Genomic DNA, 18,684 nt, shown 5'->3' with positions numbered 1-18,684 from the left:
TAGTGGTGCAGTGGCAGCTTCTAATTGGAGCCCCAGCAGTGTAATCGTGGTGGCTCCGATTGGTTACCATGGCAGCCAGGACGCTACTGAAGCTCTGGCTGCCATGGTAATCTCCCTGCTGCTGTGTTTACTATGCACAGGGCAGCAGGGAGAGTGTGAAGTCCTATTCACCCTAATACAGCTCTATCAGGGTGAATAGGACAAGGGATTAAAAGATCCCAGGTTCTAGCCCCTAAGGGGGCTAATAGTTAGTAAGTAAAAAGTAAAAAAAAAAAAAAAAAAAAAAAATACTAAAGGTTTAAATTGCCCCCTTTACCAATTTTACATATGAAATATATAAATAATAATAAAAAAATATATATATTACATATCGCCACACCCGAAAAAGTGCGAACTATTAAAATATTTAACAATATCTCCTACGTAGTGTCGAGTATCGCCATACTTTTTTATGGTATTGAAATCTAATCAAAATTTTGGTATCATGACAACCCTAAAATGGTCACTAACTTTTCACATAATATTGCACAAGTAAATATGAGAAGCTTTGCATTATATCTTACTACAGAAAAATGTCTCTTTCCTCTTTTAGCTCTTTTTTACTAGTCCCTCCTAAACTAAGGAGGCCATTTATGTGGGAAGAATGATTAGGAACCTCTACCTGGGGATGAACAATTGCTACTGTGATCATTCGTCCTCATACAGATTCACTGTTTGTCAGCAGCAGTGCAATGCTGGTGAGAAACAATGATTTTAGGCTCTGCATGAAATGTGATCATTCGGTGAGGTTATTAGTCACTCTTTTTTAAAATACGTTTATTACTTGGGAACTCGCTACTTAAAATTCCTCAGGGAGATCGGGGTTCGGGATCTGTCTCATGTTTATTATATAGTGTATGTCCACATTGGACTTCACAGGGCGGGATATACACCACTTGGAGAATTGAGGGGTGTGTATATCCCGCCCTGTGAAGTCCAATGTGGACATACACTATATAATAAACATGAGACAGATGCCGAACCCCGATCTCCCTGAGGAATTTTAAGTAGCGAGTTCCCAAGTAATAAACGTATTTTAAAAGAGTGACTAATGAAGATAAAAATTTTATGATTACTAGTCAGAGAGGTTGCAAAAGTTACGCCAAGGTTCGAGTGACCATCTAATCCTTCAGTATAATAAATACCTCCTGAGGGATCCTTTGTTTGTTGTTTAAATACATTCGGTGAGGTTTGCTCATTTATTGGGTGATCTACGGCACCTTTAGGGTCCATTAACACGTCTGCATCCGTTCCGCAATTTTGCAGAACGGGTGCGGACCCATTCATTTTCAATGGGGCCGGAACGGATGTGGACAGCACACTATGTGCTGTCCGGATCTGCACTTTCGGATACGCAAGTCCATTCCTGAAAAAATAGAACATGTCCTATTCTTGTCCGCAACTGCGGACAAGAAAAGGCATCTTCTATTATAGTGCCAGTGATGTGCAGTCCACATTGCCGGTGTCCGTGTTTTGTGGATCCGCAAAACACTTACGGACGTGTGACTGGAGCCTTACATGACGCAATTATCAGGAATAAGCGTTTGTGTAGGAACGTTCTTCCTTATTAATTGTCTCAATCTTTGGTCCATGTAAAAGGGGTCTACCATTCTCTGAGACCGAGACAGACTGCCAGCTCAGTCCTCCTCACCCCTCTTATCACTGTAGACATCTGGGCAGGACGTAGTCTGATCCTTTAGTGAGCTGAGAAAGACTCTTCATCTTGGAGAATGGTAGTTTAGGAGGGAGGTAAAAGAGCTGATACTTATCTAATAAGATATGTGATAAAGTTTTGTATTCATCTGTACTATTGATTTATGCAAAGCGGTGTGAAATGTTTTTGACCATTTAAATCTATCCTATCTATCTATCTATCTATCTATCTATCTATCTATCTATCTATCCATGAATATTAATAATGGAAATGGTTCTGTGACAACCGGTTTGATCCACAATGAAAATGTGTTACCTACTGTATTATAAGCTTTGTGTTAAAGTACCTGTTCAGGAATAAAAAGGATACCACAGAATAATTACAGCTTATGTGTTTATATTGATTCCAACCAGGTTTATATAAAGATTAAATTTATGTTTTTATGTTTTTTTATTTTATTTAGGTTGGGCTTCTCGTCACGAGAAATAAAAGGGCTGAAAAGCTGACAGAGCTTGCTGGTAAGGTCAGCATGTATTTGTTTTCTTTTGAATGATCAGGGTTGGCGGATACTTTTTAGCTGCAATTGACTCTTTTAGATTAAAGGGGTTTTCCAGGATTTATATATTGATAGCCTATCCTCAGGATAGGTCATCAGCATCTGATTAGTGGTGGTCCGACTCCCTGGACTCCCGCTGAGCGCTTGGGCCTTTTCCTAGGCCATGGGAAATTACGTTCATTGGTCAGAGGCTAGACGCAGCTCAACCCAATTCACGTGAATGGGGCTGAGCTGCGATACCAAGCACAACCGCTACCAAATGGATGGCACTGTGCTCGGTCAGCTGCAAGGAGGATGCAGGGCTCAAGTGAGCACCTCGACTTCCTCTAACAGTTGATTAACAAGGGTGCTGGTGGTCAGACCCCCACCGATCGGAAATCCCAGAAAACCCCATTAAGAGTGATCAGTGTGGTTGTCTGATGTTGAAACTAGTGTTGAGCGAACTTGTGCTTTAAGTTCTGCGTCCAGGGTTCGGGTTATCGAAGAATCCCGTGATGGATTTCACTACCACGGACCATAACGGAATTTGGACTCCATAACAGGATTCTTCGATAACCCGAACTTTGGACACAGAACTTAAAACACAAGTTCGCTTAACACTATTGAAAACCCATTGTCAGATACCTTTTAGAGCAGGGATCAGCACCCTTTAGAGCAGGGATCAGCACCCTTTAGAGCAGGGATCAGCACCCTTTAGAGCAGGGATCAGCACCCTTTAGAGCAGGGATCAGCACCCTTTAGAGCAGGGATCAGCACCCTTTAGAGCAGGGATCAGCACCCTTTAGAGCAGGGATCAGCACCCTTTAGAGCAGGGATCAGCACCCTTTAGAGCAGGGATCAGCACCCTTTAGAGCAGGGATCAGCACCCTTTAGAGCAGGGATCAGCACCCTTTAGAGCAGGGATCAGCACCCTTTAGAGCAGGGATCAGCACCCTTTAGAGCAGGGATCAGCACCCTTTAGAGCAGGGATCAGCACCCTTTAGAGCAGGGATCAGCACCCTTTAGAGCAGGGATCAGCACCCTTTAGAGCAGGGATCAGCACCCTTTAGAGCAGGGATCAGCACCCTTTAGAGCAGGGATCAGCACCCTTTAGAGCAGGGATCAGCACCCTTTGGCACTCCAGCTATTGTGAAACTACAACTCCCAGCATGCACACTTACTCAACTGTTCTTGTAACTCCCACAGAAGCGAAAGGAGGATTCTGGGAGTTGTAGTTTCAGAACACTTGAAGCAAAGTTTCCCCACAGATTTTCTTGAATTGCTGCGAGTCTCCGCAGCAGGGCAACCTGTCAACTGCTAATTCTTGGGGGACACTTCCAACAGAATGGTTGTGTAGAAAATGGATAACCTCTTTAACATATAGTGGCATTTGGCGCAGTATTACCACTGCCCTTCAGAACAGCATCTATCTATATAGATCTCCTTTAAAACTGCACATAATTTATAAATGGATGAAAGTTACATTAGGAGTGACAGTGATCATGTGAATGGTAACCATTAGTTTGATGTTTTTTAACCCCTTGACATCACTTTAAAGATGGCGCCCACTCACAAGCATAGGCCCATCGGCGATCGGCTATAATCCCCCAGATGCCATGTTCCTATGTGACCACAGCATCTGAGCAGTGAAAATGCGGGAGCCACATGCTCCCATGATCATGACAGCCTCCCCCGGCCTGCATTGGGGAAGCTGTTTGAGGCTCCATTGCCTGTCAGGGGTATATTCCAACACAGACCTAAGGTGGCCACACTATATTGGAATATAGTGAATGCTGCGATCTGTGACGGATAAATATCCATCACAGAATACAATTGGCAATCTAATGATTGCTTGTTATATTCACCTAGGGTGACTTTTAAAAAAAAAAAAAAAAAATCTAAGACTACTTTCACACTAGCGGCAGGACGGATCCGACGGGGGACGGGGCCGCCGGACTAAAAGTACTGCATGTCTGACCTTTTTAGTCTGGCGGCCTCTCACCGCGAACTGCCGTGCTGTGCTGGAGCTCCTCCCCCGTCCCAATTATAGTGTGAAAGTACCCGTAAAAAGAAAAAAAAAATTTAAATCAAGCCTCTTTGATCCATCACATGGGTTAAAGGATCATGTGAGGACCGGAGTGACGTCACCACAGGTCCTGTTCAGCAAAGGAGACAGAATGAGATGCCGGGCTGCGCGAGCAAGTGGACTAAGGCGAGTTAAATTATTTTTTAACCCCTCCAGCGCTATTTTACTATTCATTCTGTATTCAGAATGCTATTATTTTCCCTTATAACCATGTTATAAGGGAAAACAATAATGATCGGGTCCCCATCCCGATCGTCTCCTAGCAACCGTGCGTGAAAATCGGACCGCATCCGCACTTTCTTGCGGATGCTTGCGATTTTCACACAACCCTATTCACTTCTATGGGGCCTGCATTGCGTGAAAAAACGCAGAATATAGAGCATTCTGCGATTTTTCACGCAACGCACAAGTGATGTGTGAAAATCACCGCTCATGTGAACAGCCCCATAGAAATGAATGGGTCGGTATTCAGTGCGGGTGCATTGCGTTCAACTCGCGCATCGCATCCGCGTGGAATACTCGCCCGTGTGAAAGGGGCCTTAGGGCTGTTTCACACGAGTGAGTCCATTGTGGGAATCGCGCTCCGTGTGTGAGTGTGATCCTCCGCTCTGGACTTGCAGGAGCGCACGCCATTATCATGATTTATAATGCTATGTGTCTCTGCATGGCCTTTTTTCCACAGAATTATAGTGACATAAAGCTGTCAGTATGATTTTGTAGAAGTAAGGTCAAGCAGAGACACACAGCATTATAAATCATGATAATGCCGTGCGCTCCTGCAAGTCCAGAGCGGAGGATCACACTCTAACACGGAGCGCGATTCCCGCAATGGACTCGTGTGAAACAGCCCTTACGCCCTACATTGTATCAATGAAAAGCTCTTCAGACACAAATATAAAAATGTTATAGGATAGAATATGGCAATAAGAAAAAAGTTTTAATTTTTTTTCAGTATCGAAACTTGAGAAAAACTATACAAATGTTGTATCGTTGTAATAGTACTGACCCCGAGAATGAAGGTACCAGGTCACTTTTATCACATAGGGAATGCCGTAAAAACAAACTCCATAAAACAATGACGGAATTGCTTTTATTTATTTTCCAATTTGACCCCATTTGGAATTGTTATTCAGCTCCCTGCTACATCATATGCAATGGTGCTATTAGAATAAGCCCTTATATGGCTATGTGAACGAAAAATAAAAAAGTCATGGCTCTGGGAAGGCAGAGAGTGAAAAACTAAACCGGAAAATCGACGGGTCCTTTAAGGGTTAATTGTTTTCTTCCATGTAAGCTTCTCATAAGTGGTGCAAGGGAACAATGGAGCAGTTGCCTATAGCCATGCTGCTGCTTGCGTTATCCGGTCTTTCTCTCCTTCTGTAAAATGAGAAGTGAAATCAGCAAATGCTTGTGACACTTTAGTTGTATTATGACATTTGACTTATTCATCGCACTTGTCAAAACGTGCTATAGTTTGTCTTTTAATTCCCCTAGGGAACCCTAAGCAACACATCACTGCATTGAAGAAAGCCGTAGACATGACCTGCAGCGGCGAGCCTTCTCTCTTCAATTCTCTCAACCTTGCATTGCAGACACTGAAGTCAGTACCTGTTCATTTCAATACTAAAATCAGTATACCGTAGCAGAAGTGTGGTGACCGAAAAAGAGGAAAGCACTGTTTGGGGGTCTTTATCACATTAGAACTCTGTACTAGACATTTAAGAAACGTGATAAGAACCCAAAAACACTGCAGCAGCTAGAGTTGTCCGTTTTACAGTCAGGATAGTACAAGGATTTCAGTCTGCTCAGATACTTATAGTGGGGTCAGACAGAGCATTTGAACAACCAAGGTATAGCACCAACCAAGAATTATAAACTACTTTGAGGTAAGAGGAGAGCTTCCCCTCAAGTTAAAAAGTTGGGGTAGTTTCAAGTTTACAAGTTGGGGGGGATTGAACGAAGATTGTTTCCTTATGGCTCCTGTTATTTAGTCATATAGGCCACTTCTGATTTGGTAGGATTTGTGTTGCTTACTCTGGATGCTATTTTTTTCATAATATTATTATATATATTTTTTTATATTTGACAATTAATTGAATATTTTTAAATATATCGTTATGCAGACACATGCCAGGACACACAAGTCGTGAAGTCTTGGTGATTTTTAGCAGCCTGACAACATGTGATCCATCCAATATATATGATATTATAAAGGTATGTGTGTGATGTGAGTCCTGCTATAATAATAGATGTACACAATATGGGCTGGATAGTCATTGCACCCACTCTAGTTCAGGGAATGCTGGAAATTTACAGTAAAAAAAAAATATACATACAAAATTGTGTCCAAATTCATATTGTGTGTTACTTTATAGAGAGACTAAAGGGAATCTGTCACCAGCGACTTCCCTATCCAACTTTCTGCATAGACACATAGCCGTAGTTCATCTGATTAAAACCCTATGGGGGACATTTACTAGGACCGGCGATTAAGATGGCGATCTTAGCCCATGTCCGCTCCCACTTGATGCGCCTAAGTGTAGAGCAGCCAGCCTCTACATAACTTAGGCGCTTTACCTGCAGCTATGCGACTTGCTCAAATCTAAGCCAGTTCCATTGCTGGCGTAGATTTAGGTCATTTTCTACACCAAAAACAGGCGTAGAAAGTGATGCATCAGACGGGCCTGCCACCACGCCCCCTTTTTCCACCACTTCGGAAAAGTGTCGTGAGCGGGGAAAAGTCACAGATTTGGCCGCTAATGCCCATTGCGACCAAATCTTGCGACAAGGGTACGTCAAAAAGTGGCGTACTTCCCATTACGAATCACTCCCTATTTTTCTTTTGTTGAGCTGACGCTCTGTTCCTGAGTTATGAACTGTTTTCTTAATATGCAAATTAGGCCTTTGGTGCAATGAGGTCTTCACCATTGCTCTTGTTGCACCCAAGCTCCACCCATTTCTCTGGCCAGCCCGTGATTTACACGGCCAAAGCAGCGAGGGAGGGGTTGGCCACAGAAAGGAGTGGAGCTTGGGTGCAACAAGAGCAATGGTGAAGACCTCATTGCACCACAGGCCTAACTTGCATATTAAGAAAACGTTTCCTAACTCAAGAACAGAGCGTCGGATCAACAAAAGAAAAACAGTGTTTTAATCAGGTGAACCACAGCTATGTGTCCTAGGTCGCTGGAGACAGTCCTTTTAACAATTTGTTATTTTTTTTGTATAATATGTTGAGTTTTACATTTGTTTCAATTCTTTCACTGGCAGTCCCTGAAAGCCAGCAAAATCAGGGTGTCTGTCATAGGGCTTTCCGCAGAGGTGCGTGTCTGTACTGTGCTCACTCGGGAGACCGGAGGTGAGAGACAATTCATGTTATGTTGTTATTGATCCTTTTGTAGGATAGTATTTCTGTACAACGTTATGGTGCCTGTGTGCTTGATATGTGATAAAAGGCTCCCTGGAAACTCCACTACTACTTCCCTTGCAGAACTAATCACCTGATCACCTTGCATCTTCTAGACCAGTGGATGATATGTTTGACATGTGAATCCTACATGACATATTAAAGGGAACCTGCTTTTGTACAATGACCAACTGCCATGTTATGTTGCTGAGATTTAGCATTTGAAACATTCCTGCCGGAGGAAGGGCAATCGGCATCGCATGCACAGCGGCGTCAAATTCGTTTGTGCATTTGCCATATGCGGCTCTTCCCCGTTAATTTACCTGCAGCGTGTGCCGTGTTGTGCCTTTTTTACACTATAGACAGTACTACTTCAGAGACTTTTTGAACATGCTGGTGGGTTTGGGTTGCAAAAAGCTAGTAATAGGTGTGAAATATAGATATTACATTACTGTTAATATTTTGTTAATATGATTTGTAGACGTATGCTAAATGTTTTGTGCTGTGGAAAATTTTGAGATGGAACTACTGTTATACAAGGACCTCTATGGTTTATTTAACAGGAGATTATCATGTTATTCTGGATGAGAGTCACTATAAGGAACTTCTGATGCGCCATGTCAGTCCTCCTCCTGCCAGTAACAGCTCTGAGTGCTCTCTTATACGCATGGGTATGTGTCCAATAATACATCTTCATGCCAATCACTATAATACATCCGTTGAGTGTAAGCATTTTATGAAAACGTATTGACCTTTTACATTTCTTTTTTAACATGCATTCCGTTATGCATTCTATCACAATAGAAGTCTATGGCCAGCATAACGGATCCGTTATGCCAGCCAGAGACTTCTATTATGACGACATTCCGTCCTTGAATTGCGTTATGGTCCGTGGTAACAGAATCTATAATGCAATTCACCATATACCCAAACTTCAAAACTTGAAGTTCGCTCATCCCTATTCATTACAGTTCTAAGGCTCTGTTCACATCATGTTAGAGTCCTATAGTTGGCAGATACACTCGGAAAGGTTCCTGGCATACACACAAAACACTAGGGCACCATTTATCTGATGGAGGTCAAAAGAACGTCCTTATAATATCGTTATGTTAGGTATATGTTGATATACCTTTTTATTTTGCTGTAAAGAATCGATTACTCTATTACATACAGAAGCATACTGGAATAAAAGGTATACTTTTTCTTTTCCTTTTTCTTTCTTTTATGAAACTCAGTGAACGACATGCTACTGTAGCATATGATGGAGCCTTTGTTCGGAGATAGTATTGGGCGAACTTGTGGTTTCAAGTTTGGCTTACAAAGTTCAGGTTATCTAAGAATTACTTTATGGATTCCGCTACCAATAGTGGAATTCTTAGATAACCTGAACCTTGAACGCCGAAAAAACACAAGTTCGCTCAACACTATTCAGAGATAAGGGTGGGGCAGTTCTGCCGATGTGTACATCTGATCAAAGGCTCTTTTGTGAAGTGAGCAGGGCCTACACTCGGTATATTGTTCCCACTCACATCTGGAATGCCTTTTATTACTATTACAATGAAGTCATACACAGCTACCTGCTGACTCGCCCCCTAGTGGTAGCCACTCTGGAATTTATTCTACTGGTTTATTATAACAAAAAATAAATGGTAATGGTAGATATATACGGTATACTTTGTGTAGTTTGTCTCTGGACAGTTATCAATGGCATTATGCCGTGATATGCAATCAATGTGTGATGAACCAGGTTTGCTGTGCCAGGTTGTCTTCTGTTGGCCGTCTTAGGCTTACTCTGAAGGCCACGTGGCTGCCCCTTTTGCAGTCTGCAGACAACCATGCAGTATCTAGAAAAGTCAAAGCAGGCCCATTATAATCAATGGTGCTTTCCTAGTGCCATTTCATTCTAGCCATCTACAGAGGTCTAAGTGGTCAGTCCTGGTAATATGTCTTCAGTGTCTCTCTTTATGTAACCTCTGTGCTGAATATTTAATTGTGGTAAGTCATCCTAATTGATATCTTTTTTCCCTTATACTAGGCTTCCCTCAGCATACAATGGGTACTCTGTCTGATCAAGATGCAAAGCCATCATTTAGCATGGCGTAAGTATATATCCTCACCCTACTTAAAGGGATTGTCTCATCTGAGGCATTGGTGGCATATCGCTAGGCTATGCCACCAATGTCAGATAGGTGTCAGGTGCATTTTTCAGAAGTGGGACTATCTCCAGAACATGACCCCTCAAGTGAGTGGAGAGCAGCCGCCTTTCATTAACTTATATAGGCGTTCCGATAATAACAGAGCTCTGGCTTGGCTATTTCTGGCAATCCCATGGAAGTGACTGGAAAGGTGGCCACTCTTGCGTGGTACACTCTCCATTAATTTCTGTGGAACTTGCAAAATAGCCAAGCTGGCTCATTCGCCTTTTTTTGGAACTCCCATAGAAATGAATAGAGAGCATGCTGCTCTCTCCACTTTCGGGGCCCGTTTTAGGGATAACTGCGGGTCTCAGACGTGGAACCTGCACCTATCTGACTTTGATTGCATATTCTAGCGATATGCCATCAAAGTCCCAGATGACACAACCCCTTTAATGAAACAAAGAGGAATTTCATCAACTCAGTTTTCCTCTGTGGTTTATGCATCTGCAGGTAGTGAAAGCAATTTTTACAAATCGCTGTAACAATATTGTAATATTCATCACAGCGACCAGAAAATGACACTGAGCCAAATCTTCACCATCGTTCTGGAGCTTGCTAGGCTCTGAATCTTCTCTGTATATTACACTTTTTTGTAATGATGGCGCATATCTTTTTCTTTTAGGCATCTGGATAGTAACAGTGAACCAGGCCTCACTCTTGGTGGCTACTTTTGTCCACAATGCAAAGCAAAATACTCTGAATTACCGGTGGAATGCAAGGTTTGCCGTAAGTATATATTCATAATTCACAGAACTCGAGCAGAACCATTTCTTTATTCTACATATTTGATTTCACTTTCTTGGAGCATGAAGGAAAAATGCAGCAGGAATCTTGTAGGGTGGAGCATTTCCTCCCTTTATTTCATTTTAATAGACTTAAGACTTTGGTGCTACCATTTCAGACCAAATGGCCACGGTGATCAGCCATTCTAATTTTCTAAGCATTTATTGGCCACTTATTGCACATTTTTTTAAACCATAATATGCATTTATATATTCTGGTTTAGGAAATTATTTGTCGTGTAATAAAATATTTAAATGTTTTTCCAATATACTTTCTGAATGTAATTCTCTTGGTTTTCATAATTTCTGCTTTCAGTCAGTTGGGGACCTTTACAGTTTTTTTTAAAGTTTTTTTTTATATATACATAATCTCGTTATTTGATAAATATCATCAAAGCAGTATCACACATTATGTATATTATCCAGCCACTGTGCAATATATTAATAGGATTTTTTTATCAATGAAGAATGGTAACCCATCCACGCTTAAACCCTCAAAACCCCTCCCCCCCTCAGGCAATGAAGCGGGCGTGACATCAGTTGTACAGTTGAAATCCATACGATAACCATCATTCCTTTGAGTACCATAGCATATCAACCCATCCATGTATGGCTTACATTTACAGGCATGAGTACATGTACACAGAACACTATACTGCCTTATTATAGAAGCAGCTCCACAGTGAGAGGCCTAAATACATTGTACCAGTCCTATAATCCACACATTTGTCCCAAATTTTGTTAAACTTTTCCAAGCACTGTCTCTTGAGATACACTCCCGTTTCTAGGCGAAGGATATCAGTTATTCTGTTCAGGAATTCTGGCCTCGATGGGGCCTGGGGTCTAAGCCAGTATTTAGCAATCAATTTTCTAGCCAGGAAAAGCGGAACCTTTTAGGCCCCTTTCACACGGGCGAGTATTCCGCGCGGATGCGATGCGTGAGGTGAACGTATTGCACCCGCACTGAATACGACCCATTCATTTCTATGGGGCTGTTCACATGAGCGGTGATTTTCACGCATCACTTGTGCGTTGCGTGAAAATCGCAGCATGCTCTATATTCTGCGTTTTTCACGCAACGCAGGCCCCATAGAAGTTAATAGGGTTGCGTGAAAATCGCAAGCATCCGCAAGCAAGTGCGGATGCGGTGCGATTTTCACGCACGGTTGCTAGGAGACGATCGGAATGGGGACCCGATCATTATTATTTTCCCTTATAACATGGTTATAAAGGAAAATAATAGCATTCTGAATACAGAATGCATAGTAAAACAGCGCTGGAGGGGTTACATTTTTTTTTTTTCAAATTTAACTCCCCTTAGTCCACTTGATCGCGTAGCCTGGCATCTCCTTCTGTCTCCTTTGTTGAATAGGACCTGTGGTGAGCATTAATTACAGGTACAGGACCTTTGATGACGTCACTCCGGTCATCACATGGTACGTCACATGATCTTTTACCATGGTGATGGATCATGTGATGACCGGAGTGACGTCATCAAAGGTCCTGTTCCTGTAAGTAATGCTCACCACAGGTCCTGTTCAACAAAGGAGACAGAAGGAGATGCCGGGCTACGCGATCAAGTGGACTAAGGTGATTTAAATTATTATTAATTTTTTTTTAACCCCTCCAGCGCTAGTTTACTATGCATTCTGTATTCAGAATGCTATTATTTTCCCTTTATAACCATGTTATAAGGGAAAATAATACAATCTACACAACACCGATTCCCAAGCCCGAACTTCTGTGAAGAAGTTCGGGTTTGGGTACCAAACATGCGTGATTTTTCTCACACGAGTGCAAAACGCATTACAATGTTTTGCACTTGCGCGGAAAAATCACGGGTGTTCCCGCAACGCACCCGCACATTTTCCCGCAACGCCCGTGTGAAAGAGGCCTTACTGTTTACTTCCAAAAAGTCTGTCCTGGTCATGTCATGGACACACCGGTCAGGGCGTGTTAACAGCTCTGATATCTATACTTGAACCTTGGCCGTACACACTAAATAGAAGTTGATGATTGAAGATCAGTTGAGCAAATAACCATCTGGTGAACGTTTCACAGGCACAGCCATACAAGTTTTAGTCCATATTAGCCCTTACAGTTGATTAAACTACCCATACATGTTCAGTGGAACCAGGTGACGATGGATAAAAGATCTTTCTGGGAATGTTTCTTTTGTCCATGAACGATCTTTCTTTAAACTGAAGAACTTTCTTCTGAATATCAAGCATTATTACCAAAAGAAAAAGAAGCACAGGGATTCAAAGTAAAAAAGTTACTTTTAGTATCTGTGTTCAATATCTGTGAAGTGTATATAAAATTATTTCCAACCAGGGGTACTTTTAATCTTTCTTTGAAATATGCCTGACACTGCTGCAATGAATTTGAGATATTATGTAGTTTTTAATTGAGTATAATAAATGCTCTTTTACTTTGATTCCCTGTGCTTTTTTTCTTTTGGTGATTTTGATGAGGCTGGGTGGCACAAGTAGATTTTGATTGATATGTATATTGTTGCCCATTTTGAATTCTACTGTAGGTGATTGATACCGGAGGGTAATTTTAAACACGGCGGAATTCTTTTCAGATGATGATGGTCTGTCAGTGGTCAGCTAAAATGATCATTCGTTGTTACGTTTCACCTGATGAACAATGGTTTTGGTTGAAATGTCAGTTTTGGTCAACTTTGGATTAGTGTCTTTGGCCACCTTAAGGTTAAGTCCAACAGTGGTGGAAAACATTCTGCAACTGATCTTACTGCAAATCCACAAGGAAAAAGCTTCTACATGTGAATGTGGTTTTGGGAAAACCCTCTTTACATGTAGTGTATTTTTTTTACTTTGCTGTAGATTTTGTGCCATGGAATCCACACCGAAAATCCGAAACAAATCGTCCACATCCAAACATTGCTTATTGAGTTAGGGCTCATTCACACGAACGTGTGCTGCATGTTGCCGTATTGCGGACCGCATTTGCGGATCCGCAATACACGGGCACTGTTCCATGTGCATCCTGCTTCACGGATGTTGACCCATTCACTTCAATGGGTCCGCAAATTCCAGGGATGCTGAACGGAAGCACGGAACACTACGGAGTGCTTTCTGGGATTCCGTTCCGTGCCTCTGCACCGCAAAAAGATAGAGCAAGTTCTATCTTTTTGCGGAACGGATGGATTGCTGACCCATTCAAGTGAATCAGTCTGCAATCCCCATGCGGCTGCCCCACGGACGGTGCCTGTGCATAGCGGACCGCAATTTGTGATCCACAGCACGGGCACAGGCTTCACACGGTCGTGTGAACAAGCCCTTACACTTTGTGTGACTACCCATAGCATATGGCAGACAAACCCTTGTAATGTCATCCTATCATGGGTTTCCAGGGCAGCAATCTTAACCCTTTGGCTACCAGAGGTTTTTTCATTTTTGCGTTTTCATTTTTCTTCCCTATTTTCCGTGAGCCATAACTTTTTTTTTTTTTCCGGTCACTAAGCTGTTTTTGCGGGACAAGTTGTACTTTCTAATGCCACCATTAATTATGGAATAAAATGTTGTGGGAAGCGGTAAAAAAATTTCCAAATGGGGTGGAATTGGAAAAAAAAAAACACCATCCCTCCACCGTTTTACGGGTTTTGTTCCCACTATGTTTTGTTTACTGCAAAACTGACCCATGCCCTTTATTCTCTGGGTCAGTACAATTACGATACCCCATATGTATAGGTTCTTTATGTCTAAATAGTGTAAAAATAAATGTAAACATTGAGAAAAGGGTTTAGGGGCTCATTTTTTGGCGGAACAATCTGTGTACATCTAATTGATACCATTTTGGAGTATGGGTGACTTTTTGATCACATTTAATAAATTTTTTTGGGGTAAGAAAAGCAATGAAAAAATGACAAATCGGCCATTTTGACCCTTTTTTCCGTTACGCCATATTGGATTTTTTTTTTCTATTTTAATAGTATGGGCATTTTTGGTTGCGGTGATACTCATGATGTTTATATTGTTATTTAGGTATTTATTTTTTAATTATACGGAAAGGGGGGTGATTTAAACTTTTTATTTTTTTTGTGATCATTATGTGCCTCGTATATGAGCTTATTACATTATTATTATTTTTTTGGGCTTATCAGGAATTTATTATTAGCTTATTTTGCTCACTTTTGCTTATTTCTTATCCTGGCCTGCCATCTGGTGGCCAAAATAAGAATTGCGTTTGAATACTGTTAGCCTACTCAGTAAGGCCTCTTTCACACTTGCGTTGTTGGGATCCGGCATGCACTTCCGTTGCCGGAGGTGCCTGCCGGATCCGTAACAACGCAAGTGTACTGAAAGCATTTGAAGACGGAACCGTCTTCCAAATGCTTTCAGTGTTACTATGGCACCCAGGACGCTATTAAAGTCCTGGTTGCCATAGTAGGAGCGGGGAGCGGGGGAGCGGTATACTTACAGTCCGTGCGGCTCCCCGGGCGCTCCAGAATGACGTCAGAGCGCCCCATGCGCATGGATGACGTGATCCATGTGATCACATGATCCATGCGCTTGGGGCGCCCTGACGTCACTCTGGAGCGCCCGGGGAGCCGCACGGACGGTAAGTATGCTGCTCCCCTGCTCCCCGCTACACTTACCATGGCTGTCAGGACTTTAGCGTCCCGGCAGCCATGGTAACTATTCAGAAAAAGCTAAACGTCGGCTCCGGCAATGCGCCGAAACGACGTTTAGCTTAAGGCCGGATCCGGATCAATGCCTTTCAATGGGCATTGATCCCGGATCCGGCCTTGCGGCAAGTCTTCAGGATTTTTGGCCGGAGCAAAAAGCGCAGCATGCTGCGGTATTTTCTCCGGCCAAAAAACGTTCCGTACCGGAACTGAAGACATCCTGATGCATCCTGAACGGATTACTCTCCATTCAGAATGCATTAGGATAATCCTGATCAGTATTCTTCCGGCATAGAGTCCCGACGACGGAACTCTATGCCGGAAGACAATAACGCAAGTGTGAAAGAGCCCTAAGGCTCACAGTATTCAGCGCAACTACCTATACCCGGATTGGACACACGGGGAATAGGTAGGTCTTTGCGTATTTAGGTGCCGTGATCTCACTTGATCGCGGCATCAAAAGCATTTAATTACCGCGATCGGCATTATTGCCGGTAACCGTAATTAGCCTCAGGTCTCTACTGTATGAAACAGCAGAGATCTGCCGGCCATGACGCCCACTGCACGTGCCGAGCGGGCGTCATGTACGGTGCTGGTAGCCTAAGGGTTAAAAGGGTTTTCTGAGATTTAAATTTTTTTTTTTTTTACTGATGACCTGTCCTCTGGATAGGTCATCAGTATCTGACCATGGGGGTCTGACACCTGGGACCCCCGATGATCAGCTGTTTTGGGAAGGCAGTGGCACTCCTGTGAGCGCCTCTGCCTTCTCACTAGAGTTGTTGCGATACCAAATTTTTGATTCGGTTTCGATACCATGAAAAAGTATTGCGATACTCGATACCATTCGATACCACGCGAAAAAAATAAACAAAAAAAGCCACGTGCATTCCTCATTTTTAAAAATGGCGAATCGCGCAGTTTTTATTTTATTTTTTCTGTTCCGGCATTCACCACCTAGATTTTTTTTTTATATTTTAATAGTTTGGACTTTTCTGACGTGGCGATGTAATATGTTTATTTATATATTTTATATGTGAAATTGGGAAAAGGGGGGTGATTTATACTTCATATTTTAGTGTTTTTTTTTTTTTCACTTTTTATTTAATAACTATTTCCCCCCTTAGGGGCTAGAACCTGGGATCTTTCATCCCTTTTCCTATTCACCCTGATAGATCTCTATCAGGGTGAATAGGACTCCACACTGTCCCTGCTGCTCTGTGCTTTGTGCACACAGCATCAGGGATGTTACCATGGCAACCAGGGCTTCTGTAGCGTCCTGGCTGCCATGGTAACCGATCGGAGCCCCAGGCTTACACAGCTGGGGCTCCGATCAGAAGCTGCCACTGCACCACCAATGAGGGGGAGTGGAGAGGTCCCTGTGGCCACTGCCACCAATGATTTTAATACTGGAGGGTTGAGAGGGGCCGGCGCACTGTGCCACCAATGATTTTAATGGGATGGGGGGATTGAGGGGGGGGGCACACTGCACCACCAATGATTTTACCCCTTTATACAGGAGGCGGGTACTAGCAGATCAGCGGCAGTTAACTGCCGCTGATCGCAGCTCCCTGTCAGGGGCAGGGTGCCGGCAATGCGATTCTGCTGCCGGCACCCGCCTCCTGTATGTGTTAAAGACTGACTACTGTATATGAGTCCAGACTTTCACTATTAGGCCACACAGAGCGGCGCCCAGCGATGTCTCAGCACTCACCATTTAGTCCTGGGCGCCGCTCCGTTCGCCCGCAGTGCCCCATTACTGTCTCCTCTCCTGCTCCACATGCTGCTGATTACTATCGGAGCGATGGGAGGAGACATCAGCTTCACTAGTGGGCGTTCCTTCTCCCTGGCTGTAGCGCTGTCCAATCGCAGCGCAGGGAAAAGGAACGCCCACTAGTGAAGCTGATGTCTCCTCCCATCGCTCCGATAGTAATCCTATCATTGGGGGCGCAGTGCGCCCGCCCCTCCTCCGCCCCTCTCTTCTCATTGCCGCCCCTCCTCCGCCCCTCTCTTCTCATTGCCGCCCCTCCTCCACCCCCTCTCTTCTCATTGCCGCCCCTCCTCCGCCCCTCTCTTCTCATTGGTGGCAGCGGCAGCAGCACAGGGGGAGGGAGGACTGCTTCCTTCTCCCCGTGCTGCTGAGAGAGAACATGAGCGCGCCGATAGCAGCGCGCTCATGTTCAGAGATACTAGACTGCGCAGAAGCGCAGCCCAGTATCGAAAAAACGGAAATCCCGGTATCGTATCGATACCGGGACAAAAGTATCGATTGGGTATCGAAATTTCGATACCCGCAACAACCCTACTTCTCACAGATCACCAAGCAGAGCGCTGTACATTGTATAGCAGATGTGCTTGGTATCGCATGCAGCCCCGTTCACTTGAATGGGGTTGAGCTGTTCCTAGACCACGCAAACGATGAATGTGTTGTCTCTGGCCTAGGAAAAGCAGGGAGAATGCTGCGGCCCTCACAGGAGCGCTAGTGTCTTTCCGAACAGCTGATCGGTGAAGGTCCTGGGTGTCCGACCCCACCAATAATAAATAAAAAAATCTCAGAAAACCTCTTTAATGCTGAAGTTTTCTTCCAGCATTTGGCCCTAATGATGAAATGATCAGCCCTCTTTCACAAGTATATTAAATAAAGCGCTTCAGTAGGTCAGACCATGAACAATATTTAGGACTCAATCAATCAAGGGAATGGAGTTCCCAGAGTTGCCTGTATGAATGGAGTGATGGTCCTCATGTGTGACCACCCACCCATTCACTTCTATGGGACTGCCAAGTACAGCACCTTGGCTATCTCCGCCTGTTCCATAAAATGGATGGAGAGTGGTGGTCACCAATACCACTCTATTCACACAGGGGAATGCTCTCTTTACTGAGCTTGTGCTGTGCCCTGCAACTTACTGCACATATTCAAGTCATTAGTGCCTAACATTAAGTGGAGCTCACAGGGAATAAGGAGGCAAAGAAAGAGGTAGGTAGTGTTTGAAACAATAGCATTTCAAAATCAAATAATGTCAGATTTCGGCAAGTTATAGCTTTCTTGACTTTGGTGTCTCTTGATGATTTTCTGCTTGGCAACTTAATTTCTAGAGAACAGAACTGTAAAATTGTATTCATTTATTGCTTTGTGCTTTGCAGGTCTTACATTAGTGTCTGCTCCTCACTTGGCTCGGTCATACCATCACTTATTTCCTCTGGATGCTTTTAAAGAAGTTGCTCTTGCAGAATATAAAGGGGAGAGGTATTTTTTACTTAATCAGTAAGATTATCTGCTCTGCAGTAAAGGGGTTGCCTGGTGTACAGATATTGATGACCTATTCTCTGGACAGG

At 43.3% G+C, this 18,684-nt stretch overlaps 1 protein-coding gene across 3 annotated transcripts in view; it reads left to right on the top strand.

Moving 5' to 3' along the window:
- GTF2H2C (GTF2H2 family member C) overlaps positions 1-18,684 on the top strand; it is a 36,947-nt gene that overhangs the window by 8,728 nt on the left and 9,535 nt on the right. For 2 of the 3 annotated variants that reach the window (XM_040421482.1, XM_040421481.1), the window contains 8 exons: positions 2,157-2,211; positions 5,809-5,914; positions 6,438-6,528; positions 7,582-7,669; positions 8,281-8,388; positions 9,753-9,816; positions 10,538-10,641; positions 18,493-18,595. In XM_040421482.1, coding sequence (XP_040277416.1) covers positions 2,157-2,211; positions 5,809-5,914; positions 6,438-6,528; positions 7,582-7,669; positions 8,281-8,388; positions 9,753-9,816; positions 10,538-10,641; positions 18,493-18,595 — 719 coding nt within the window. Of the gene's footprint in view, positions 1-2,156; positions 2,212-5,808; positions 5,915-6,437; positions 6,529-7,581; positions 7,670-8,280; positions 8,389-8,866; positions 8,910-9,752; positions 9,817-10,537; positions 10,642-18,492; positions 18,596-18,684 lie in introns of those variants that run through there. The other variant, XR_005776982.1, reaches the window with a different exon arrangement.

The sequence above is a fragment of the Bufo bufo genome, chromosome 2 (assembly GCF_905171765.1).
Source record: "Bufo bufo chromosome 2, aBufBuf1.1, whole genome shotgun sequence".
Taxonomy (NCBI): domain Eukaryota; kingdom Metazoa; phylum Chordata; class Amphibia; order Anura; family Bufonidae; genus Bufo; species Bufo bufo.
Note: the sequence above shows the minus strand (reverse complement) of the source record. Positions and strands in the feature narration are given on the sequence as shown.